The sequence below is a fragment of the Paramisgurnus dabryanus genome, chromosome 1 (assembly GCF_030506205.2).
Source record: "Paramisgurnus dabryanus chromosome 1, PD_genome_1.1, whole genome shotgun sequence".
In the NCBI taxonomy this organism is placed as follows: domain Eukaryota; kingdom Metazoa; phylum Chordata; class Actinopteri; order Cypriniformes; family Cobitidae; genus Paramisgurnus; species Paramisgurnus dabryanus.
This window is the reverse complement of record NC_133337.1, coordinates 25123900-25151098: the sequence shown is the minus strand read 5'-3', so window position 1 is coordinate 25151098 and position 27199 is coordinate 25123900. Positions and strand designations below refer to the sequence as shown.

The window sequence follows — 27199 nt, the reverse complement described above, 5'->3', positions numbered from 1 at the left end:
CATAGATGGCTGCACGGTGGTGCCATCTTCCACGGTTAAGAATTTAGGCGTAATGTTTGACAGCAATCTATCTTTCGATAGTCATATCTCCAACGTCTGCCGCACAGCATTCTTCCATCTTAGAAATATCTCAAAAATACACCATATGCTGTCTGCATCAGATGCAGAAAAGCTTATCCATGCTTTTATGACCTCTAGAATAGACTATTGTAACTCGTTACTCGGGGGATGTCACGCAAATCAGGTAAACAAGCTACAGCTGGTTCAAAACGCAGCCGCAAGAGTGCTTACTCGATCTAAAAAGTATGACCACATTAGTCCAATTCTGGCATCTTTACACTGGCTACCAGTTAAATATCACAAACAATTTAAAATATTACTAATCACCTACAAAGCCTTAAATGGCCTAGCGCCCTCGTATATTAAAGAACTACTATCAGAATACAATCCACCACGTAAACTGCGATCACAAAATTCTGGTTACTTAATTATCCCTAGAATATCAAAAGTGTCTAAAGGTGGTAGATCCTTTTCCTACTTAGCCCCTAAGCTCTGGAATGATTTACCAAATAATGTTCAAGAATCAGACACAGCCGATCAATTTAAAGCTAAACTTAAGAAATTCTTCTTTAACAAAGCATCACATAAAATGTTCAGTAAATGTACTTTTCCCGCAATAGTTATTTTGTCTAGAACAAAGCACTCACATACCTCATATGGGTAATATACTATTGCCGCAATAGTTGGCCTGTCTGGAACCGAGCTGAATTAAACCACTATAATGTATGACACTTGCATTACATGCGAACAGCCCCTACGCTAATAGAATTCTGTTTTTCTCTCCCTGTCTCGTCCTCGACCCCGAGGACAATGAGACAAACAGATCCAGTTCCTGTTGCTGTGAAGGTCATCGCACCACTGATCTACTGGCTGTCCTTCAACGTGATGCCCAGCTGATGCGCGACCAACGGCCACCGGCTGAACCAGTTTAATCCGCTTACCCGCTTCCAATTCCTACGGTGTTTATATATATAAATATATATATTAATTTCTCCCAAGGGTTTTTGTCCTTCTAGGAGTTTTTCCCACTGGGTTTTCTCCTAGGGTTTATTTCATCCCCGGGAGAGTCAGCCAACTTTGGTTTAACTTAGTACTTTACTGTATACGTTACATTATTACTACGCTCGCTTGTACGGTTTATTATATTATCTATTGATTTTCTGTGTTCTCCCCTACATCTACTCATGTAAAGCTGCTTTGCAACAATTCACAATTGTGAAAAGCGCTATATAAATAAAATTGAATTGAAATTAAATTGAATTAACCATATAAAACACAACACGTAAGCAACAGTACAGTCACAGGTGTTTATTGCATAAATTGACCAAAAAATATATTATAGATTTGTATGCGTTCACTAAGGAAATGTAAGTGTGCTACTTCATATCATGAGGAAAATATAACATGCAGACATTTGTACAAAATGGTAAACACATGTAATGCAAATTCAGCTTCTGGTCCTCATGTGGAAAAGTAAAAGGCCAGGGTTGTTAAGGGTGATATTTGCAATAAAGGTCATCATATGTGTACAGACACTAAAAGTGGATTGATTGTAGTACAGTGGAAAACATACATTAGACTTATAATTAAAGTTCAAAATGCTTAAATTAAATCATTTAAGAGCACTTTATAATTGATGTAAAAGAAGAAATGCTATAATTTTCAGATTCTGACTCTGAAAAATCTAATAAATCACTTTATAGATGTGCTACTAATTGTATCTTCTGTCTGAACAACTATTCCCAGGTTCCTCGGCAGAATCTTTTGGTGAGAAAACATTTCCATCTGACTGCACTCTCCATTTTAATCCGATGACATTTATCCCACGATCCTTCAGCTTCTGATTGATCTGAGAAACAAAATCAGTTCTTGTTTATGTCACGTTTATGCAGATTCTTTTTTATGCACATACAGTAATGTATCAAAATCTACATCAATGTTTTCATCATGCATGAGTACCATGACTTCAACTAGCTCAAACATTTTTTAAAACAACCCATTTTGGTAACACTTTAGAATACTGTATCTTACTTACTGTATAACTAATAAGGAATTACTGCAGAATTTATTGTTAGTTCTTCATTAACACTCAAGTCACTACTATTAACTACTAAGGAATATGTGTTAATTAATCAGTATGTCATAGGGTTTTTTAATTATGTTAAGTAACTATTAAGTAATCAGTAACTAATAAATTCAGTCATGCCTCCTGAAGAACTACGATTAAGTAACTACTAATTTCGCTTCAGGAGGAATAACTATTAAGTAACTATTAATGAACTGTGATGCTCAGTATCCGGTTATGGCCTGTCTTCTTCACTACTAATGTTAGTTGATTTACTTAGATGGAGCCATGACCTGCCAATACCTCAGGTATGTTTATGGCCTTATATATATATATATTTTGTGTGTCTGTTTTTACTCAAGATATTTCACATCACTATTATAAAGTGATGACAAAGAATTCTGTATTTAAAGCGTAACTAAACCCCCGGTCAGAGCCTGACTCCACCCATTGCAATATTTGAAAAATGCAAGAAAAGTAGGCAGATCCCAACGGAGAAAGAGGGGATGAACTAAGCTCGTACCAAGTGTGTGGTGAGATCGTAACAAGGGCGTGGTGAGCTTGAACCTGCTTACGTCACGAGTTTTTTTTTGGACCCAACATCCAATAGAAAAATTCAACTGCAGTAGCCACCGTTCAACCTGAAGAGGGCAGCACTCAGACGTTTTTACACCATATTGTAGTATTGAAACACTTTATATCCAAATGTCAAAAAAACTTACTAAAATCAATGAACAGCACTAATAAAGCATCATTCTTTCAGATCATTAACTAAAAAAAAGTTGGTTTAGGGTTTAGTTACTCTTTAAGGCAACGATCAAATAATTACTTTGAACCCATTGATAATTAATGTAGAATTACCACATCATTATCAAGGAATTACTAAGAACCTGGAACAGTATTCTAAAGTGAAAACAATGGGAACCCATTGACAATAAAGAATTACCACATAATTCTCAAAGAATTACTTCAAACCCACTATTAACCCATTTGCGCCTGATGCTGCATGCACCAGCATTAGATGTAATGTTTCGGCGCGCAGAATCAGGCGCAAATGGGTTCATTAATAAAGTAATTATTTGAGAATTATGTGGTAGTTCCCATTGTTTTCACTTTAGAATACTGTTCCAGGTTCTTAGTAATTACTTGATAATGATGTGGTAATTCTTTATTAATTATCAATGGGTTCAAGGTAATTCTTTGAGAATGATGTGGTAATTCTTTGATCATTGCCTTGAATACAGAATTCATTTGTCATCACTTTATAATAGTGATGTGAAATATCTTGATTAAAAACACACAAAAAAAATATACGCAACTTTCTTTCTTTCTTTTTTTTATTGGAGAATCGAAGATGTTACATTTTACAGAAAGTGAAACAGTTCTCCAGTTTTATTTTATCTTAAACAACTAAGCCTTAGACAACCCCTCCCCCACCAAAAAAAGCAACTTTCTTGTACTTTTACAGTTCATTAATGTGGTATCTACAATGTTTGGTTTAAGGGTCGACAGCGCATTGTTAAAATGCGATAGCGATGCACCTCTCCGCTGACAGTTGGAAACCCCCAGTCCCATCTCTCTTACAAAGTGGGAGATATTACAAAACTCACAGATATTACCTGTGTGCGCTCAAACTTTAACCTGAATGTAATCAGTATAGTAGGCATACATCTAAGTAAATCAACTAACATTAGTAGTAAAGAAGAAGACAGGCCATAACCGGATACTGAGCATCACAGTTTATTAATAGTTACTTAATAGTTATTCCTCCTGAAGCGGAATTAGTAGTTACTTAATCGTAGTTCTTCAGGAGGAATGACTAAATTGATTAGTTACTGATTAATTAATAGTTACTTAACATAATTAAAAACTGCTATGACCTACTGATTAGTTAACACATATTTCTTAGTAGTTAATAGTAGTGACTTGAGTGTTAATGAAGAACTAACAATTAATTCTGCAGTAATTCCTTATTAGTTATACAGTAAGTAAGATACAGTATTCTAAAGTGTTACCCACATTTTATGTGTTACTAAAGTTAGGATAAATAAATGGTTTAATACTCACCCTCTGTAAGATCATCCCCATCACCGCAGGATCATTTGGATTCTGACTGGATTTCACCCCAATGTTAAGAATCTGTTTGACTGAATCTGTCAGAAGAGAAATTATATTAATTCTAGAAATTTTTATTAGAACAACCATACGTTCACAATTATTAAAACAATTGACTATAAATAATGTCTTTAAAGCTACTGTGTTAAGTAAACTCCTTTATGTTAGTTTAAACACGCCCAGTTTATGGCTCTGCCCTTAAAGTAAAGAACAACAGACGACGCATCAGACAGCTCACACAAATTTAGACATCCTGAGATTATAAAAACCTTGTGTTAATGTGAAATAAAGAAAATATACAGGGTGTGCATCAGCTCACAGTCTCTGGGATCAAACCCAGTGCACACTATTCATACTGTTGACCTGACACGAGCCATACAAACTTGATCAGTGCCCCCAGCAAACAACAACAAAAATCAAGTTTCATTATTTTTATAGACTTTAATGCATGATTGGATAATAACAGATCTTCAACCTCAGATGATGAATGGGTGAATTAAAAAAAAACAGGGGGTCATTATAAGGGAAATTTCTCTAGGCTAGAGAGTAAAAGGAAGGAGCAGTGCTTGAAGTGGAGAAAAAAGTTACTGTACTCACTTGTGCACCATTGACATTAGAGATAATAAAACTCATAGTGGTGGTTTCCGGACATGGCTTATATTAGACTAAATGTAAGGTTTGTTTGTAAAAACTACTTAGGCACACTTTGGATTAATCTAAACCCTGTCCAGGAAACCACCCCATAGAGATAAGACTACATATATGACCTGGTATATCTGGTATAACACTACAGATCATATCATATTTAGCTGCATAAACAACATGCAGTTTAGTAAGGCAAAAATTGAGTAGCTTTTAAAGAATCTAAAAAAGTGGTGCAGGGGTGTATAAGCTTAACAGAAAGGATAAACACAAAAAGCCTACAAACACTTTACATTTAATAACAACAGCTCAGTCAAGACATTAATTTTACTATCAACTTGTTCATACATGTTATAAGCTTGATCATTGTTTCTGTAATTTTAAAACTATATTTAAGGTACTGACAACTGTTGAGAGGACATTATTGTTGCGCAAAAGTACAAAAGCAGATGATGATGATGATGATGATGCATGAGCAGGAACCTTTCTCCCTTCTACAGTTTAATTTGCCTTTGCACAAAACTGGACGCCCGCTCTCAGATACTGAGTGCATCTCAATTCAGGGTCTGGATCATTTTAAGACTGCAGACTTTGAAGGCAAGGCTCAATATTTAGAGGCGGCAGCCTCTAAAGCAGTGGTTCTCAATCCTGGTCCTGGAGGCCCACTGCTCTGCACATGTTGTGTGTCTCCCTTGTTTAACACAGCTTATTCAAATCATCAGCTCATTAGCAGAGATCTCATAGTCCGGCAGATAAGAGAGACATGCAAAATGTGCAGAGCAGTGGGCCTCCAGGACCAGGATTGAGAACCACTGCTCTAAAGGTCAAAGCGAACTAAAATGAGACGTCTAGCCTACAGGGGGAGTTGTGTCACTTGCTGTTTTACGCTGTCCACTACGCTTGTCAGCGAGACAAAACAGCTGGGACTTTTTAAAATAAATATGATTTTTTTATTTTAAAATATAACACATTGATGCAGATTAAACTATACAACAGTATGTAAAATTCATATTATATTTAACCTGCCAAACTGGCTAGGAGGAGTAGCTGTCTTTCCCGCCACCACTGAAATCTACCAGTATTTGTTGACGGGTGTTGATGTCAAGCCCTGTGGACAGTGTTTACTTTATCTGGGTATTCTGACTGACACACATCCTTTTGGTCCCCTCTGAAGATCACTGGGTATTGAAATTATAAAAGAAAGCTTCCGATAAACGGCTTTTATTCGCGTGATTTGTCGAGAAGACAAATAAAACCGATAATTCAGTTAGTTCTCCCTTCCTGTACTGTCCACTTCCTGACCCTTTGACTCGGACAGGCACAGTACCGGCAACATGTGAGTTTGATTAATTATATTTATACACAAGCAACACACACATCTCTACTACAAATGACCATTTGAAGTTTGTTTCTATTGCTTACCATTCTTGGACAATGACAGAAGTGCAAACCTTACCCAGGTGGGGTTAATTGTAACAGGCAGGGGGTTAGTTGTTGTAATGTTTTAATAAAGCTCCAAAAGTGTCTTAATCTTTCTACTTTATTAACATCTTATATTTTTTCAGTAGGCTCCCATTTGGAATAACTAGTGCACCAGAAATCTTTCAACATGAAATGTCAGCAATCCTCAAACGACCAAGAAGGAGACGCCCCCCAGACCATAGCTGCTGGCATCTGCGCTGACAACTATTGGCTTTGTGACATCATAAAACACATGAACAGGAGCTTCTGTGATTACTTGTTTCACGTTATTAAATGCCTCCTCTTGCACATGACCCCAGTACCAGATGACATCACGTTTTAACAGCTTATTGAGAGGTCGAATGATGTCTGAGAGATGAGGAACATATACCTGCCCAGGTAGTGAATCATCCCTAGCATTTGCCGTAGTTCTGAGATGTTCTGTGGCTTTTCCAGGTTTGTAATAGCTTCGACTTTGGCTGTATCAGGTCGTATGCCATCCTTGTTTATGACGTGTCCTAAATACTTGAGTTGTTTCTGTCTCAGTAGACACTTTTCCTTATTCAGCTGCAAACCTGCCCGGTCAATGACTGTCAGAGCCCTCTGCAATCGCTGCTCATGTTCCTCAGGAGTGTTGCCATAAACTAAAATATCATTGATGAACACAGCGACTCCTTCTTGGTCGTTTGAGGATTGCTGACATTTCATGTTGAAAGATTTCTGGTGCACTAGTTATTCCAAATGGGAGCCTACTGAAAAAATATCTCCTAAAAGGAGTGATAAATGTGGTTAGTTTTGCACATTCCATATCCAGTGGCAGTTGCCAGAAACCACTAGCAGCATTAAGGAGTGAGAAAACTTGAGCATGTGCTAACTTAGGAAGAATGTCGTTGATCGTTGGCAGCACAAATTTCTCCCTTTTGACAGCTTTATTCAGTTGCTTTAGATCGACGCAGATTCTGATTTGCCCCGTCTTCTTTGGAACGGCTACCATGGGGCGCACCATTCAGTAGGTTCAGTGATTTCTTGAATAACACCACATTTAACCATTCTCTCAAGCTCTGCCTTGACTTTTGAAAGTAAAGGTATGGACACTCGACGTGCAGGGTGCACACTGTAGGGTACTGCATTCTCTTTTAAGCAGATTTTGATAGATTTGATCTTTACTAAACCAAGTTCAGGTGAGGAAATGGGCTGAAGCTCTTCCAACCTTTTTACTAAGCCCATAGCACTGGCTGCATCTCGCCCAAGAAGATTGTTTATGTGGGGGCCAGCCACGACAAATGCATCAAAACTTTACTGCTTATCTTTGTAGGCTGTGACGGCTTTAAACTGTCCTTTGCAGTGCAAGTACCCCCAGGGCTCTCAAGTTTCACTTTTGCTTTCTTGAGTTGTAGATTGTACTGTAGGACAGAGAATGTTTTCTCAGAAATTACACTTATGTCTGCACCTGTGTCGATTTTAAAGTCTATGTCTGTGCCTTGAATTGGAAGTGTGACCATCCATGCTCCATTTACATCATTAACTTGTGTCAACTCACCAAGGAAGTGTGTGACGTTGCTGCCCTCTGGTGGTTTGGTGACTTCATGGACTGCTCGGGATCTACAAACTGCAGCAAAGTGACCCTTTTTTCTGCATTTGCGATATTCAGCACTTCTTGCTGGGCATATGTCCCCTTTTCCATGATTTCTTCCACATCTTTTACATCTCCGTTCTGTTGCCTGCTCTGTCTGATTTCGTTTTGAGCCAATTTGTTGTATACCTCTTTCATTGTAATGTGGTTTTCCTCAGGCACCAGTCACTTTGCTGATTTGAGTAACACATGCAGCTTGCTCATTTACGTGTCCTCGTACCTGTTCAGACTGTCTCATGAGCTCTATGGCGTGTTTGAGCGTCAAATCAGGCATTAATTGAAGCTTTCCGACAGTTTTCTGTCTAAAATCCCAATCACAAGCCGATTGCGAATTTTTTAATTCTTTGCTGCCCCAAAGTGACATGTACCGGCTAGCTCATGCAGGCTGCGAATATATTCTTCGGCCATTTCCCCTGGCCTCTGAACTCTCATATGAAATTGTGCACACTCATGAATAACATTAACTTTTGGCACAAAGTAGTCATCAAGCTTCCTGATCACGTAATCATAATTCTCTCTTTCTCTCCCACCCTCTCCGAACGTAAATGTCTGATACACTTGTTCCACTTCTTTTCCCATCGAAAAAAGCAACGTACAGACCTGTACTTCAGCCTCTTCCTTATCCAGTTTAGTGGCTATCCTGTAGCAGTGAAACCTTTGACTCCATTCTGACAATCTTTCGGGGTGGCTGAAGTCAAAATTATCCGGGGGTTGAAACTTTGCCATCGCGTCAATAGCGCTCCACTTCTGACACCATGTAATGTTTTAATAAAGCTCCAAAAGTGTCTTAATCTTTCTACTTTATTAACATCTTATATTATGAAACGTACAGGAACATCCAGTGCCTACTTTCACAGCTCAGGCTTGCATAAGCCAACAACAACTCTTCTTCAGTACTGACACATGCCCACATACTCCAAACTCTATTGCCATCTAGTGGACAAAATACACATTTCGTATATAACAGTAACCTGTTTATATCACAGTTATAACATTTGCTAAAAAATAAGTTTGCAGGCAAATATTTCAATTATGTATATATATATATATATATATACATTTATTTTTGTTGGCAGCCAGCCATCATCAGTGTATAGGCTGGCGTTATTTTAAACAACGGCAAGATTTACGCTAAGATTAGCTGTTTTCATATGTTTAGTGCTAAGGGGTTAGTTGTAACACAGCATTACAATTACTCCCGCTCAGTGAAAATATTTTCAAGTGTACCAAAAAAGTTGCTAAGATCTGCCGACATATTTCAAAACGATGCTATGTTTTATTTAACAAGACACTGTTTTATTGAACCAACATAACATTGGTTTTGCTATCTTACACACCCAACTCAGAAAGCAAAAAAAAATGTACTTACATGCCACCAAAACATTCTGTCATCAATAACTGTATAGAAAAACATGATACCTTTCCATAAATTTGCGGGAGACCGTCTTTTGGCAGCGTACAAACAATACTAGAAAAACAAATCGCTCAACCCTGTGCAACAATGTAAACCACCTGTGTTACAACAAACCCCGCGTTAGTATTTTAGCTCTATGCACCCCTACTTGCTTTCAATGGTGAAAAGGTTAATAATTCTGCTTTATTGTACTATTTTCAAGACATGTGTGCTGCTCTGTAAAACTGTATATTTTCACAACAAGGGAAATAAAGTGTTGTACTAAGTGGTGATTAATTCCTCTTCATTTATTAATGTGACTCGTGACATAACTGTTACAATATTACACTTGCCAGACTGCAATACCATTAGTCGATATTGTCAAATAATGTCCATGATATAGACAATTTGATTCACATTTTTCACCTAAAGTGATTTTTTAAGTTGATCCAACTTTTTACGATGTAAATATGTTCTCTTTGTCAGTTTTCACGCTCTGTAGAAAATATTGTAAGATTATAGCAAGTCACCAAGAGGAAAATGTACTGGATAGCTAAAATAAAACTTACAGGACCGACAGATGAAAGGAAGGGCGTCTGAGCAGAGTTGATCCACTATCATACCATCAGGACCTATAGATCCACAAGGTTGATTCCCTTTCCCACTTATATCAGGTTGTCCACTCATCCAAGGAATTAATGAAGTATTTGCATTTGTCCCATCTGACCACTTCCACGTGTCCCTGAAGGCACCAATCCACGTATAAGAATAACCTCTGATCAGCTTCACCTGGTCAGCCTCATTTTGACTTTGAATGCTGGCCAGATCTGTGTAATGTTGTCTGCAGTATCTCTGAGCATCATACCATGAAACCCATGAAGAGATGTAAACTAACTTGTTTGTTGCATTCTCTGTAATAAGAAAGTTGATTCATTTAGAACATAATACAGTGCTGTTAAATGCTTTATTCTGATTGGTTGAGAAATGTTTAACAGGTATGCATTATTTCTTGATAAACACACACCTGACCTATCAAATGTCAATGTTTGTGGTAACCGTGGTATAAGATAAATAATTAACTCCGGGCCTTTGAATTATTTGAAAATAATTGTCGCATTACCACCCCATCTCAGTCATTTGTATCTGTGCTAGTATACTTTCTCATAGATCTGTTCTTGCACATAACTCAACCTGATCTCACAAATTACCGTGAAATAGTCATGCATTATTTTGCTCAGTTTTGTGTGACATTGTCACGTATTTCCACCATTTTACGTGCCCCTGCCATGACTTACTTTTTCGTGACAGTTTCACGTATTGGTTACTCAACTTGGTTTTTCCTTTTTTAAACAAATGTCGCTTCGGTTTGGGGTTAGATTTGCTTTTTGCGTTACATTGTCACTTAAAGTATTGGTATACTATTTTTCGTATGTTTTTTAAACCATTGTCGCCTGAAGTTAGGGTTAGAGTTGGGTTTGGGTAAGGATGTCATTTTATGTAACAGAAAGTTGTTCTAACCCCAAACCAAAGCGACAATTGTAAGAAAATAGGAAAAAACAGTTGAGTAACCAATACGTAAAACTGTCACTGAAAAGAAAGTCATGGCAGGGGCACGTAAAATGGTGGATATACGTGACAATGTCACGCAAAACTGAGCAAAATAATGCGTGACTATTTCACATATTTTGTGAGATCAGGCTAACATAACTTCTTGTTTTATCTGCTCTTATATCCATATCACATGCATCTTTTGTATTATGTAAAAACTGAGTATCTACATACTGTAACTACAATAAACGTTATAACCTGTTAGATGATGAAAACATAATGTGATGTGTGTAGGGTTGTTAGAGAAATCATCCTACATAAAACCTTGATGTTATTTCTTACCATTGTAACAAATATAGGGATACTGATTAGTGCAGGTGTAATCATTCCATGTGTCACGGGTCATTAAACAACATGCCTCGTTTCCATTTTTGTTGCTTGGCTCAAAATTTTCCCAAAGCTGAAATATAACGCTCTCATTTCGATAAGACCACCGCCAGCTATAAATGTCATTGTAGAGTCCAATCCAGGCCACTGAAGTCAATAAAGGTCGAACGACTCCTTGTATGTACGTCCAATCTTCAGGGCTCTGAGCGATTAACAGGTCAAAGTGATTTTGTCTGCAGTAAGCTTGTGCCTCTTTCCAGGTCTTCATCTGCTGGATGAGAATAGACTGACATGAGATGCTCTGGGTGAAGAGACAGAGTCCTGTAAAGGTGAAAGTGTACAGACAGACACGTTATTACATTAAAGCCTACAAGCTTAATGTAAATGCTTATGAAATCAGTACAGTATGAAATCATTAGTGCTAATTCATAGTTCATGTGGCAGGATCAAGTGGTACCCAGGGGGGGGTTTTAGGGGGGCTTCAGCCACCCTGTATGTCATCTTAGCTGCCCGAAAATCTTAATAGTTCTAATAAACTTTCAAATTCATTTTTCTGAAGTTTTATTTATTTGTTTCGGTAATCTGTTGGATAATGTGTTGGATAACGTGTTGATAATATCATATTATTATTATTGTTAATTTTATAATCTCTCCCAAGTGGCAAATGCAAGTAAAATACTTTTAATACATTATTTTTGTGCTAAATAACATTACCACCAGTACACTAGTTAAAAGAATTCCAAATATATAATATGATATGATGTGTGGCTCTTCATGTCAAAATATGTGTTTAGTGCGTCATGTGTACATATGTTCATCATGTTCATTATGATTTTCATGTCAGTGCAGTCGCTGCCATAACATTTTAGGAATGAAAAAACAAACAACAATTGCTATTACAAAGTCAGTGTGAAATGATAATAAAAATCATTCATGCTGAAGACTGATGGGAGACCTTTACAGTCATGCATTAGTGTAACTGTATGGGCAATACAGAAACCATTTAGACATCAATCTGCCCCAAACAATAAACTTTTTTCATCTTTTATTGACATTCATGAATACCTGCAAACTGTAGTGCCACAAAAATAATGTTTACACATTTTTATACACATTTCACACACACTGTAAAACTTGGATAAGATTTTACACAGTTTTACCACAGTAGCACAGTGATGCATGCCTACTTTGTTGGAGAACAATGAACAATGAAGTGATTCCTGTACACGAATTCCAATGTAAAAAATGGAGAATATACCTATTGAATGTTTTTTATATATATATAAAATGACATATCCTAAATTCTGTGTTCCACATGCCCCAAAACTGTATTATATATTACACACACACACACACACAAAAGATACACTGACCTGAGAAGAAAAACAAATAAAATGTCTTCTCCATTATTGATGTAATCTTCATGCATGTGGAAACAGAATAATATCTTGAATAATCGCACACACGCAATTAAATAAACAAACGGATAGACAAGTACAAAAAATTATTCACTTACAACAATAAAACATTTGACACGTACTACAACAATAGATAACTTGTCTTGTCTGGGTTTTTATTGTACTGTCCATTCTTTTATCTCTTACGCAAATCTTTTTACATTACCATTTATGCAAAAACTGATTTCTCAATACAACGCTCTTGATTCAAGTAATATCAGAGAACATGAAAAAAATATCTTAAGGAAGCGCACGCAGGTCTGATAAAAAACTGCATCATGATTTTAAAGTGTCTCAGAGAGAGAACGGTGATTTTCTTCTGAGTTTAAATGACCACATTCGTAAACAACATGTGACATACTCATCTACATTAACATGACTAACAACTAACTAAACAGAAACCCTTTTGCTTTCATCTCTCCACCAGTCATCTGCAGCTTAAAACAACAAATTGTTGTTGGTGGGCGTAGCACAAAATGTTGGGCCCCGGTCACAGAACTGAGGGGTGGCCCCTCACAACAGCACCTCACCAAATACCCATGACTAATAACATAAGATATTGATGTAATATTAACATAATAAATATATTACACTTGACACTTTATATGTACTTTGATTTAAGCAATACAAACATGGACTGCATTTTTTTTTCTTATACTGTATGCTACATCCTTGATTCATACAAAACAGGCTCATGTTGACTCTTTAACTATTCAATTTATTTTAAAATAAATAAACAAATAAGTGAATTATTTACTCTATAATAATAATGACTAAATGTAAGTGACAATAGTTCACCAAAAATAAAAATTATCCCATACTGACAAGCCGTCCTTTATGTATATGATTATCTTTTTTCAGATGCACACAATCAGAGTTATATTGGAAAAAACCCTGGTTTATAATAATAGTAAATGATGCTTTTGATTTGAAGCCCCAAAAAAGTCCATCCATCATTCACAGAAGTAATCCACACGGTTTAAGGGGGTTAATAAATGCCTTCTGAGGGTAATCAATGTGATTTTGTAAGATAAAAATATCAATATTTAAAACTTTACAAACTAAAATAACTTCTGAATCTTCTGAATGACTGATGCATGATCACGGAAATGTGCATTTCTAGTGTATGAGGCATAGTAACGAACACAGAGAGCAAAATAAAACGTCAGGAAATAGAAATCTAAAAAAGGGATTTTTCCTTGTTCGTCACTATGCCATAATAAAAACAATATATGATAGAATTTACCATCGCTGCAAGTGATCTTTTCAGAAACGCAATCATATGGGGAATTAAAGACTTTTCTGCAAAACTAAGAGAACAAGTATACCCATGATTTTATTCAGTTGCGTGCGATGTGAGACGCTGATGCTAATCCCACAGGCAATGTTGTTAATTTGTAGTGTTTACAGTCATTTATTGTGTTGCATGTCAGAAAAACACCTTGACATGAGGGGCATTAAGAGTACAATAATGTGTAGGGATCTTTTGAGATTTTTTTTAATTTATAATACAGATGAAAAACATCTGACACTTGAACTCAGTGGCCATGACTTTGCTTCTTTAGATGATTTGACTACTTCTCTGAACACATTGAATAAAAGCCTCCAGGGCAAAGATCAGTGAATGCATACTGGAAATCCTTTTTGAGAGACAAATCTGTGTTTGGAATGCTTTGCACCTACCTAGGTTGATCAAAATCATCTTGATGTTATCCAACATACATGATGAAATGAATAAACGTGGGACAGTGGGACACAATCTGCCGTCTTACATTTGTGCAAAACGCACACATAATGGTCATATATTAACTTATTTACCATACCTTCTGCCTCTTTTGAGGGGCTGCAAGTATGAATTAAGACGTTTACCACGGCTTTGAGTTAAAGTTATTGCCGTATTTGGGATACCAAACTTAAACATAAACTGCGCTAGCTAGGGTGCGATCCAAGGTGTTGTTCCTGTTTCTTACCATCATAACAAATGAAAGAAAACTAATCAGTGCAGAGGTAATCTTGCTATTTGCCACCATACATTAAAGCACATGCCTCTTTGCATTATAGTTGTTCGGTTCTCCAGCCAACCAGAAGTTTAATGTAATGTTCTCATTTTGATAAAGACCACCGCCAGCTATTAATATCATTGTACAGTCCAATCCAATCCAGGCTACTGAAATCAATGCAGGTTGAACTGTTCCTTGTATATTCATTATTGCTTTGAACAATGGCTAGATCAATGTGATTGTAAGCTTGTGCTTCATCCCAGGTCATCTTCTGCTGGATCAGAACAAACCCATACTGACATAAAATGCTATGGGTGAAGAGACAGAGTCCTGTTTAGAAATACTCATGTTAATCCTTATCTATTTGGACAAACAAATGCTTTTTGTGTACATGTAAATAACATCTGTGTGACTGTAGATCAGGGCTAGTCAACTCGGGGCCCGCGGGCCAAATGCGGCCCTCCAATCATCTTTACCCGACCCGCCGGTTATCTTTGTCTGATTTAAAATCAGGATGGTTACTTTAAAGCAGCTTTTCCACTGTACACAACAAATGATTGCCGATAAACCGGAAGGAGAGTCATAAAGGGGCTGCAAAAACTTCATAACTATTGGATCCAATTTGAGCTTTGGATGAATTCAAAAAAAAAAAAAAAATGTGCGACTACACTGCATGTTACACGCCGACTAGAAGTGATGTATTTCAGTGTGTTCCAATCAAAACACTGTGTGCACGGTGAAAATTATGAAAGCGTCCATAACACACGCTGTTTCTAAAGTTGTAGTAGGAGTATAAAATCTAGTAGCCCGAGAGGTAACCATGTTTTTAACATCTGTATTTACTTTTGAACACTTTGTGTCTTCAATAATTGCAAACACTTAATAAAGAAGTGAACAAACTGCAAAAGTACAATAAGTTTCCTAGCATCAAAATGTCTAGTAGTTGCGTTTGGTATATACACTAATATAATATCCTAATATACAAGTATATGTATCTGGCCACTTTATATTTGACCATCTTCAATCCACTCCACTATAGTACACGGATCTGGTAGCTGTGTTAAAAAAGTTAATAAAGAATTCTTGCCATACTTCTGTTGCCAAAATGTGCGCACATACGTTGCCACGTCATCATTGGGTATAAACAGTAAAAGGGTCTATACAAAAAAAACTTTTGAAATGCAATGTTGAAACATCACAATTTACATGCAGCAATAGAAAGGAACAGGCAGGTTTTGACTTTGTTTGTGTCTGCTGGGTTCTTTGATGTACTGTATATTTACTCACATTTTACTCACAAATATTTTTGCATTAACATTTGTTGGAAATCTGTTTTTGTTGGTTTTGAAAAACTGATTTTGCCTGCAATATAAGGCTCTTGATTCAAACGACAACACAAAGCATGAGCCCGGAGGCACAAAGAAATTTCCGAAACACCCTGTCCTGGAAAGCATTTATGTTTGATGTTATTTTGAAGTGTGTTAAAGTTATGTAAAACACTATTCAGACAGGATTAGTTTTCCAAACAGAGTTTCAACGTGTCCCCCAGGACGTCTGTGATTTTATGTACAGACGGGATTAAAATGATGCAGGCTATCCAGAGATGGGAGTGTCTGTTTCATGCGTTTGGGCGTTGCAGAAGAGCACATGCTCTGGATACGCGTGTTTGTAATGTTTAATATTTTGCTTTAAATGTAAAATTATGAGAGAACATGTAATTTATTAATTTAATTTTAACAAATCAAAATAAAATATACAAATCCTACTAAAGTAACGTTAGCCTACGTGTTTTATATAACTGTCTGCTTATAATAAACGCAAAGAAATTAAGAAATAATGATTAATAACAATTTATTATATTTATTAATTCACATTACCATTCCGGAGTTGAACAACATTGAACGGAGTTTATTATAACGTTACTGATATTACAGTGGCCAGTCTTAACAGTGTTTGATATTCAGCTCGTCTTGATTGAATTATTTTATTTTGTCGAAAGCGAAAAAACATCCATATCTGAATGAATGGGACACAGGAAATACAATATACGCGCATTAGTAAGACCTTACGGCAGATCACGTTGGCCAAAACACCAAATGAACCGCAAGATATGGCGGGCAAACACAGATATTTGCATCCGGATGGGATTAAATTTCTCAGAGGACCTCTGAGTTCGGCGTAAAACAGTAGGTAAATTGCTCTGGAATTCTTACGGAGGTCGTCAGAGAAAAACACAGACATGGCCGATTCGGACGGGATTAAAAACACAGAGGACCTCTGAGAAGCACGATTTTCTCAGAGGTTCCCCTGTAAAACTAATCCCGTCCTAATAGGGCTTTTCATTGATTTTTGGAGGTTTGTGGACGTTGAAGGCAGGTGCAGGAAATCTGCTTATGAATTTAAATGTTGTCAGTTTGGGTTCACAGTTTTACAGTTTGGGTTCACAGTTTCGCAGTTGCACATGAAACTAAACTTTATTTAATTTTTTCTCCATGTCCCCTTAGGGGCTCCGTAGAACCACTGTAGTCACCTTGACTATTTTAATGATGCCTTTCCTTGAAAGTTGTGAGTTGCATTGCTGTCTATGAGGTCTCAGAAAGCTCTTAGATTTTCATTTGTGTTCTGAAAATGAACAAAGGTCTTACGGCCCAGCCAACATTGATATGTGGGCCCCATGTGGGTCCTATGTAGGCAGCATGAGTTCCATGTGGGCATGGGCTTAATATGGGCAATATATGTGGGTTTCATTATGTGGGTCACATATAGGTATGCCCAGGTGGGATGATAATATGGGACCCTTATATGACCTATGTGGGCAAAAAAACATGCAAAGAGCAAGTAATATCACAGATAGGATTTGATCAGTATAACACTTAAAAAATGCATTATTTTTTATTGTGACATTTAATTTTGATACATTATATTTATTAATTAAAATTTAAATATAATGTTCACCTGCCTATAAATGTATCAAATATTCATTTTAATTCAATTTGCACAGCTGAGAATGTTTTACTGAGATTTCTAATCCCATCCAAATTGACCATTAATATTACAGACGTCCTGTGGTAAAATTACTTTACGCCATCTACCCCTGTAAAACGAATCCTGTCCGAATAGAACTTTTGATCGCTAGTTTCACAGACAGCCGATTAATGACCGTTGCGATCAAAATTATCCTCCCACAAAATTCTTACAGCAATCCTGGTGTGTGACATCTCCCTATGACAACCTGCAGATCAAGAACCAATAGAAGCATAGAACCCGATAACACAATTAGTGTGACAACAACAAACCAAAAACCATTTGTATTTACAGTATGCACTGGAAATACAAATGCCAGGTACTCATGATTAAAATGAATGCTAGATGTTGTTTCGGTTTGCTAGCCTTGCTTCAGCGTGTGTTCGCCCAGCTGCCACGATCAATGGCGTAAAACAACAGACGCGTTTGTTTGCATGTGTCCAATTTTTAAAAGCCAGTGTGACATGTAAAGACTGTACGATTTTGATCACACAGTGTGGCAAGCAATAATCCTAAAGGACTATTTAAAATCACACAGTGTATACCGGGCTTTAATAAACATTAAAACTACAAGAATTTCCGCCCAGGCGCAAGGATACAGTTTCTACCGGATCAGCAGGAGTCGCTCTCATTCGTTACTGGAAACATTTGTATACACTTTTCATTTGTTCCCAGTCTTGTTTTTAGAAAACGGAAAACTACTTTGCAATGTTACGTACGGCACATCGAGGAATCAAAGCAAACATGCAAGGACATTTAATGAGCTTGGCTTTGGATGCTTTGGCCATTCTTTGTAAAAAATTAAATGTTAAATAAAATCTATATTCACAACACATTGAAAAAAAACAACTTGTAACATTTACTAACAAATCCTCATAACAATTTGCACAAACTTTTTTTAAGTAAAATTTACTGCTTTTTTAAGTACAACTTACCTACTAATTCAAATAAAATCTACTTAATAATGCATGAAAAACATATGTTAAATAATTAAGTAAATGTTACTTCATTATTTTTTTTAGAAGTTAGATTTATTTTAATCGTTTAGGTAAATTTTATTGAAGCATTGCTGTCCTAAAAATATTAAATAAATCATATTTACTGTTTGTTTTTTTTCTTTAACATAGTTCTATGGACTTAGTTATTTTTGTGTTATAAATGGCATTATAACACAAAATTCATGACTGACTATAAGTCAGTCATTGAATAATCTTGATTCTGAACAGAAATGCACACAAATTGTGTTTTGAAATGCATTGTCAGCACTGTGGAGAGAAATACAATATAATGTTCCAAACAGGGTTCATGTAAAGAAACACTGATCACCTGAACGGTGACTTCACAAAATTATAATTTACAACAAAACAACATCAATAATATAAGAGCTTGAACCTATATGACATTTTATTAACAAATATTTAAGTAGTTATGTGATAAAGATTAACAAATAAAAAAATTCTGGGCAGACAATACACTCTGGCAATACTTCGCGTCTAAGCTACGGCAGAGGTAAGATTAACGCCCTGTACCAAATAGCACACTCCGGACCTGTGCTCCTCCTCATTGTCCACACTTTGATGATATCATGTAGTTCAGACTTTAGGGACCCTTGATGCGAGTCCACGTGGGTGCATCAGAGTCGTATTTTGGGACAGACTCGAGCGTCACACCGGAAATAAGAAGAGAAGTTGCCCGTCAGTGTGAACTCCTCCCTTAAATCGTCTGATTGGTCTGATTGCTTGTTCGCAAGGACTTCTGGGTTGGTGAAGTGCGTGAAGCCTGCTGCAGTGCGGGCTTCGCCGAAAACCCCATCAAGGGGGCAAGGGGAAGCTGATGAGCACACTTTGAACCGTAAAAATGACAGATGGGATACCCTACAGACTTGTAGACTAAGTGATCACGCGCAATTTAAAGGTGCTCTAAGCGAATCCAGATGTTTTAGACCATAAAACATTTTTTGTTACATACAGCAAACATCTCCTCACTATCTGCTTGCTGCCTGTCCACTGATCAAACTGTAAAAAAAACGCAATCTCTGGAGACAGCCTAGGCTCCACAAACTGCAATAAATACAAAGTAGCCAAACCTACCACCAGAAACGATAACAAAGTGTCCCAGACAATAAACGACAAGAAGGATTTGGGGGTGGGGGTTAGGCGCGTTCATGCACAGAAGGGAGGGGGAGGAATTAGCTACGCTCCGTTTGTTTGAAAACAGTTTAAACATCAACAAAAAGTAACATCACACAGATTCGCTTAGAGCGCCTTTAAGGCCACGAGACCGAAAGGAGCAAACAGGAAATGATGAGAGAAGCAGGGGGCGGCACCATGTCAGAACTCCGGTGATGGCTCCCTCTGAAGGATAAATGCAATTTTGGGGGCTTTAAAGTCAGAGGTTGTTTATGGAATAAATTTCCCGCCTAATGTATTGAGGTCACGGTTCAAAAAATAATATGCGTGAATGAAAAAATAATAAGTGCAAATTTGATCTTTAAACAGAATTAAAATTAAATTGCACAAAACTGAAAAACGAATGCAAAGTTATCCAAATTGCATACAAAATGACATTTTCTTTGTTTATATTACTCCTTTATTTCTTCTCTCTAATATTTTCTGCTCATATTTATGTGTTTTGTATGCTTGTGCTGTTTTTATTCTCGCTCTTATTTCCACACTCTGCGCTTGCTTTTCCAAAATTTGCCGTTAGAGTTTCATGCAAATCAGGGCGGACTAAAGCGTCACGATTGGTCCGCTAGTTGTAGATTGACAGTGCGACTCCCGGCTACATAGTCGTGCAGGAGAGGATGGATAACCGTCAGCTGGCAAATATTAGACAATTAAATATCATTAAACAAAATATTGTTAGTGTTTGACAGAAATACACTTATGTCTGTTGTGAGTACTCTTTGTCAGTTCTTTAAGATAATGTGTCATCCAAGTAAATGAAAGTCCGTTAACACGAATCCTTTTAGCTAGTTTAGGTTTAGGCAGTGGAGTGAGTCTTTGCAGTTTAAGGCTAAAATAAATTACATACATTGGCTTTACACATTCTATGCTCAGTACACTATAATGATAAAGTGATAATAGTTAAGTTATGTGCAAACGTATACAGTATAAAACAAAAAATATTACGATATCATAAGCATTCAGACCTTTCATAGATGGCTGTCTGCTTTTTAGGACAAATATATTTATGAAATTACCATTTCAGCCAAGTTGTACATCTGAACGATCTTAACTAAAAAAAAACATAATAGCAAACGGCCTGAATATCAGTGTGGTGCTTCAGGTTTTTATTTTGAATAAATGTACAGTAGTTATAACATGTTATAAAAGGAAGCTTTGTGTTTAACACTACTGTAAGGGATTTCCCAATATTGATAAGAAATAAAGCATTTTCAAACCAATTGCTTTTGTTTTATTTTCAGACCCATTGTGTTTACTCGGGCATTACATTATTTGTATTAATACAAATAAATAATAAATAATACAACTCAACAATACAGAAAAGGCTTTGTTTATTATCTGTGCTAGGAACTGCATAACCGAGTTAAATGACACAAATTAAAATAAATGTATGCTAAATTTACATAAATTATAAACTGATGCTTTAAGCTCCAATCCAGCAAGCTGCACAAAATAAAACTAAATATATACAATCTCTGAATTGTGAATTTCCATTAATAGTCCTTTATTGAGCCAATATTCATATTCTGACAGCATACAAAGAAAATAAGTTTAAAAACACTGCATTACTTTCTTGCATATGACGTGTGTGAATAAATAGATACACATAATATACTTTAAATATTGGACATATATAAATATTGTACATAAGGAGATTGGTTTAAAGATGTTTAAAATCTCCAGCATGTCTCTTGGTGTGTCAGAGCCAGAACACAGAAATGGATGAAAGTAGCCAGATTTAGTGCAAAGGTTTATTTATCTCCACATATATTAAGATTATTAAGGCGCCAGACAGGGTTGTAGAAAGGCTACATGTGTTTCAAACTGTACACGGGAAGGCACGTGTACAGTGTACAGTTTTATAGGACCTGTTGCAATAAGACCACGTAATATTGTGCCAAAAAAAACAAAAAAAGTTTGCAATATAAACGTAAAAACAAATATATAAACATGCATTTAAATCCAGCACAAAAATGCCACTGTGAGTGTATAATGAGCACATTAAAAGCAAAAGTATTCATATAATGTCATTTAATGTCTCGTATTACAATAAATATAGCTCTCATGACTTCACATAACAGCATAAATTCATGAATAAACATAAAGAAGCAGGATTGATATGCAAACTGTACTATTATTACTTAAATAAATGTAATATTACTGAAGTAAATTTTGAGGTAAATACGCTAAGCGCTAACCGCTAAGTGTAAATAAGCTCAATAACAGTAGAAAAATTCAATTTTCTCTCAAAACGGACTCTATAAATGCCAATAATTATATTTAAAGAAACTGTACATGCATACTGTACTACCTGTGAATATACAAAAAGTTATCTGAAATTATCAAAGCCCATCTGACGGTTATCCAGCTTCACCTGCATGATCGCCTGCTTTGAGTCGCACCGAAGTGACGTCAACACCCTCTCTTCGACTGATTGGCTAGAGGAGGAGCTGTCAATCTAAAACTAGCGGACCAATGGCGACACTTAAAGTCTGCCCTGATTTGCATGAAACTCTAACTGCAACTTTTGGAAATGCAAGCGCAGAGTGTGGAAATAAGAGCAAGGGAAAAACAGCACAAGCATACAAAAAAAAAATAATATGAGCAGAAAATATTAGAGAGAAGAAAAAAATGAAAAATATAATCAAAGAAAACGTCATTTTGTATGCAATTTGGATAACTTTGCATTCGTTTTTCAGTTTTGTGCAATATAACTTTAAATCTGTTTAAAGTTCTGATTTGCGCTTATTATTATTTTATTCATGCATATTATTTTTTAATCCGTGACCTCAATACATTAGGCGGGAAATTTATTCCATAGTTGTTCCCTTATCCCTGTTTTCTGTAGTTATGAAGCTTGGAAGGGCAAATACATTTACTAAAATAACTCCAAATGGCGGTTTCCCAGACAGGGTTTAGATTAATCCAGGACTAGGCCTCAGTTATATTACGACATTTAAGTAGTTTATACAAACATACCTTACAAAAAAAACATTACTGGTGTGCATATTGAGACAAACCAATTTCATTAATATATGTCAAGATATGTCCGTGCAAATTAAGGAAGCTCAAACATGCATTTTAGTCTGGGACTAGGATTAGCCCTGTTCGGGAAACCGCCCCCAAATGTGTTTGTCTGAAAGATGATACACATATGTATCTCGGATGGCTTGAGGGTGAATAAATCATGGGGTAATTTGGATATTTTGCTTAAAGTGTTTTGAAGATCAGCACCTTTTAACCGAGACATCTGAAATGCAAACCTGTTTCCTATAGGCTGAATATTTCCATGGTCTGCTGAGCTTTAATTATTTTAATGTAAATCACTCTCTGCACATCCAGACTAAACTATGGATTTTGCATGAAAATTTGTGTAGGAAATGAAACCAGAATGTAGAGATTTTGTAGGGTGTAGATTCTTTCATCTTCACTCCTCGTTGTTTTTGCCGTTAAAGGTAAACTGAAGTGCTTCTTATTATTTTATATATTTCTTATTATGTTTTTCATTGTACTTGCAAGCGCATTCACTTTGTTTTGAGCATTTGTGTCAATATTCAAGATTTTTTTTTTTTTTTTTTTTTTTAGATCTTTTATTTCAAGTTGTAAATCTATTATAAATGGAAACACTGTTATATTGGCTGTTTCTCTCAGTTTCGTGTCTAATTTGTAATTTTGTATGTGTGTGTTATATTCATGCACTAGTGGTATAAGTATACTTTACACACATGGCGAATTCCAAACAGCGCAGCAAACAGTTGCTCCACATAAAAACATTACATTGTTTTTCATTGCTCTATTCGCCAAATGTATGTTAATGGACACAGTATGAGACACAATAGCGCAATCGCTCTAAAGTTTACACATCAAGAGTTCTGGGCTGCGTTTCCCGATAACGTTGTCTCTTAGCGCGCTACGAAGACTCTTAAGTTAAACCTTAACTACAGGTATACCTTTTCTAGGCGTGTTTCCCGAACTGTACCTTAGCGGGATTCTTTCTTATGTACGACGTTACCAGGTGCTGTCCATGGCGATGGTGCTGAATAGGTTGATATCGATTGCTCGACAATCAATTATTCACTTTATGTAATAGGGACTTCGCTGCGTTATGAGATAGCGGTGTTCTTTATTAAAGAAACATTTCAGAAATAGTTACATTTATTAGGAATATCTTGCAAAAATATTTCAAACTGCAAACAACTAAATATAAACCTTGTATATTTTATATCAAACGCGTGCAAAACCCGCAACTTCATGTCCAAAAGTATCATGCATAAACTGCTCCAATGCATCCATTTTTCCTTTACTTTAAAGGATAATTTATATTAGGGGTTCCCAATAAATGCGTTGCACAGGGCAAAGGTGGGTCGTGCAAGTCACCTGGGTTTGTGCATTACACTTAAAATATATAAAAACAAACTGTTGTTCATTAGTTTACGCATTTAATGTGCTTGGACACTGGATGTGCAAGCAGCACGTTTACAATGCGGATAAAGCTTAATGGACGCATTTCTGGAGCTGCGCCTGTCTGTTTACCTTAAATATAACACAAAAATATATATTATAAGATATATAAATATATATTATGATTGCTTTAGATTTTAGCTTTGATTAGTTTTAATGTGGAAAATTTGTTGACCTTATACAAGCAGTAGCTAATCAAGTGGAGCAGTTTCTTATAAAGAATATGGCATGCAGTTGCCTCAAAGTTAGAAAACATTAAAAAAATAATAATATTATGGAAAATCAACAATTATGATTTCTTGATGAATGTGCTCCCGTGGCTGCCTGCCATAGTTTCACCAACTCCTCCACCCAAATTCTTTTTTTTATATATATAGTTTCTTAAGCCTGTAATAATAGTTCGCAGCTGATGTTTAGTTGGAAAAAAATAATTAAAAATCTAGCAACCATCAGTTTAATGATGTCTTATTATGTGAATGTTTTATTCTTTAAATTTAAAAATAATTTAACACGGAGTGTACTTCAACTTTTTTTTACAGATATTTAGTTATATAGACTGCAATCTACACAAACTTTTATCACAGTCATGGCCCCTAGTGGAGTCAAGTGGGATAAGGTATAGCTAAGAGTGCTCCAGACCAACCTTCCGAACGAATGACTTACAGAAGGGATACGTAACTAAGAACGTTTCGGGGAACACGTATTAACAATAAGGTACAGCTTAAAGGGAAATTCCGCCTTGAAATGATCCTAGGGTTAATAACAAACGTGTACCGAGTTCGACCGTTCACTGGAGTTTGTTTTCATGTTAGTCTAACGTGACCAGTGTTATTGCTAAGCACAATGAGGGTCTCTATATGTAAACCGAAGCATTGAGAACTTTGCAAGTGTACAGGCAGTTTATTAAAAACAAACACTTACCGTTCACGTCTGGATCACATATCCATGCGGGCGCCATCTTGGGAAAACTGAACTCTCGCGTGAAAGCACAACACCTGTTCCACAACAACGGGCAACAACGTTTCACGCGAGAGTTTAGTTTTCCCAAGATGGCGCCCGCATGGATATGTGATCCAGACGTGAACGGTAAGTGTTTATTTTTAATAAACTGCCTGTACACTTGCAAAGTTCTCAATGCTTCGGTTTACATATAGAGACCCTCATTGTGCTACAGTGTAAGTGTGGGGTTATTTTGAGCATTATTAGTAGTATAGACATAGCGATTTCGTTTTTAATGCACTGATGCCCCGAAGGCTACCATAACATGCTAATTTGCGTTTAGCAATAACACTGGTCACGTTAGACTAACATGAAAACAAACTCCAGTGAACGGTCGAACTCGGTACACGTTTGTTATTAACCCTAGGATCATTTCAAGGCGGAATTTCCCTTTAAGGTACAACTTAAGATCGACGTAGAGCTAAGAAGGTTTCGGGGAACGCAGCCCTGATCTTTGAAGGGCATGATCACATCTGACTGAAGCTGGACCTGACACATTCAGCAGCATGTGGTTCTGTGTACAGAAAGCTGCTTAAATTGTTTAAAATCACTTGAATGTTAACATTTGCAAGCCTTTGAAACATGTGCAAATGAAAAACTTCCCCTACTTAAATTTGCGTATTAACTCTTTCACCGCCAGCGTTTTAAAAAAAAGTTGCCAGCCAGCGCCAGCGTTTTTCATGATTTTCACCAAAGTTTAATGCCTTCCAGAAAATGTTCTTCTTTAAATATATAAACATACAATATACCAAATGAAAGAACAGACCCTCTGCTTTCAAACAAAAAAAAAAACGTTTCATCCTACCTTTAGTGGTTCTTTTGTAAACAGCTTTTGAATATGGGTAGGTTTTTGCAAAAACACCATATTTTGAGCAAAAAGCAGAAATAATTCCATTTTTGTGACTGAGTTTTCATAGAGATCGCATTCAGAGCGATCTTTAAAACAGACAGGGACATGCAGCTTGCCATAGGGCAATACTTCCGGGTTTAAAAAGTTGCGGAAGGGCCACCTGGTGGATAATAGCGGTATTGCGGAAAGACGGAAAATCTCGTCATTGGCGGGGAAGCGTTTTCTCTTAATTGACGAGATATCTCGTCAATGGCGAGGAAAAAGTTAATCCGCGAATTGCATGCAAGCCGATGTGTGATCGCGTACTGATTCATGACCTCGGGAGCTAGGGAATGAATTGAGACACAGGGATAGCCTACTGAAATACGTCCGGTTTGCGTCATCATAACATTTCGTCCATATTGTTTCGGTGATAAAGTCTTTAATTTTGGCCGGCCGAATATTCGGTGCATCCCTAATATTTACTCGTATAGCCACTGGTCATGTAATTATGTGGGATAATGTAGACCCAGACGTGTTGTTGTCGCAAAAAAAAAATCGCTTTAGGGTCAGCAGACTGTACATTATCCCTTACTTAACTGTGATGATTAATTGACTATGTTTTTGATCAAATGTATACACCACAGGATGCAACTTGTAATTGCAGGATGTAACATCACAAATTTGCTGGTTCATCTAGTGAAGCAAATATGTAAAGTATGAAGAAGTTTGGATCTGGGTCCAACCTCGAACTCCTGGATGTTGTGTTTTGCAGTGTGGACCATCTCCCTCTCAATGGTGGTAACAGGTATTCTGGTTAACTATTGTGCTTATGAAAATTATAAAAGATTGGTGAGCCCTTTTTGGAATTATCTGAATTTCACAATCTCGTTTGGCTCTCAGCGAAGGCGGTCGCATTTTTCTCTCTTCCCATTTACC

General features: G+C 36.6%; 1 protein-coding gene across 1 annotated transcript; it reads right to left on the bottom strand.

The window, feature by feature from the left end:
* Nucleotides 1–1380: 1380 nt before the first annotated feature.
* Nucleotides 1381–25390, bottom strand: LOC141279853 (C-type lectin domain family 10 member A-like). Its single transcript, XM_073811384.1, has 4 exons — nucleotides 25354–25390; nucleotides 9939–10280; nucleotides 4193–4278; nucleotides 1381–1909 (listed from the first exon to the last, which is right to left on the bottom strand). The coding sequence occupies exons 1-4, from the start codon at nucleotides 25388–25390 to the stop codon at nucleotides 1772–1774; spliced, it is 603 nt and encodes a 200-aa protein (XP_073667485.1). The 3' UTR covers nucleotides 1381–1771.
* Nucleotides 25391–27199: the final 1809 nt, after the last annotated feature.

Excerpts from the sequence above, each read along its gene's own strand:
- LOC141279853 (XM_073811384.1), bottom strand. The coding sequence starts at position 25,390 with ATGGCGCCCGCATGGATATGTGATCCAGACGTGAACG. Across the intron at positions 10,281-25,353 it reads ATGTGATCCAGACGTGAACG|AGAATGCAACAAACAAGTTA; the intron begins GTAAGTGTTTGT and ends TTCTTATTACAG. Across the intron at positions 1,910-4,192 it reads TGGGGATGATCTTACAGAGG|ATCAATCAGAAGCTGAAGGA; the intron begins GTGAGTATTAAA and ends TTTGTTTCTCAG.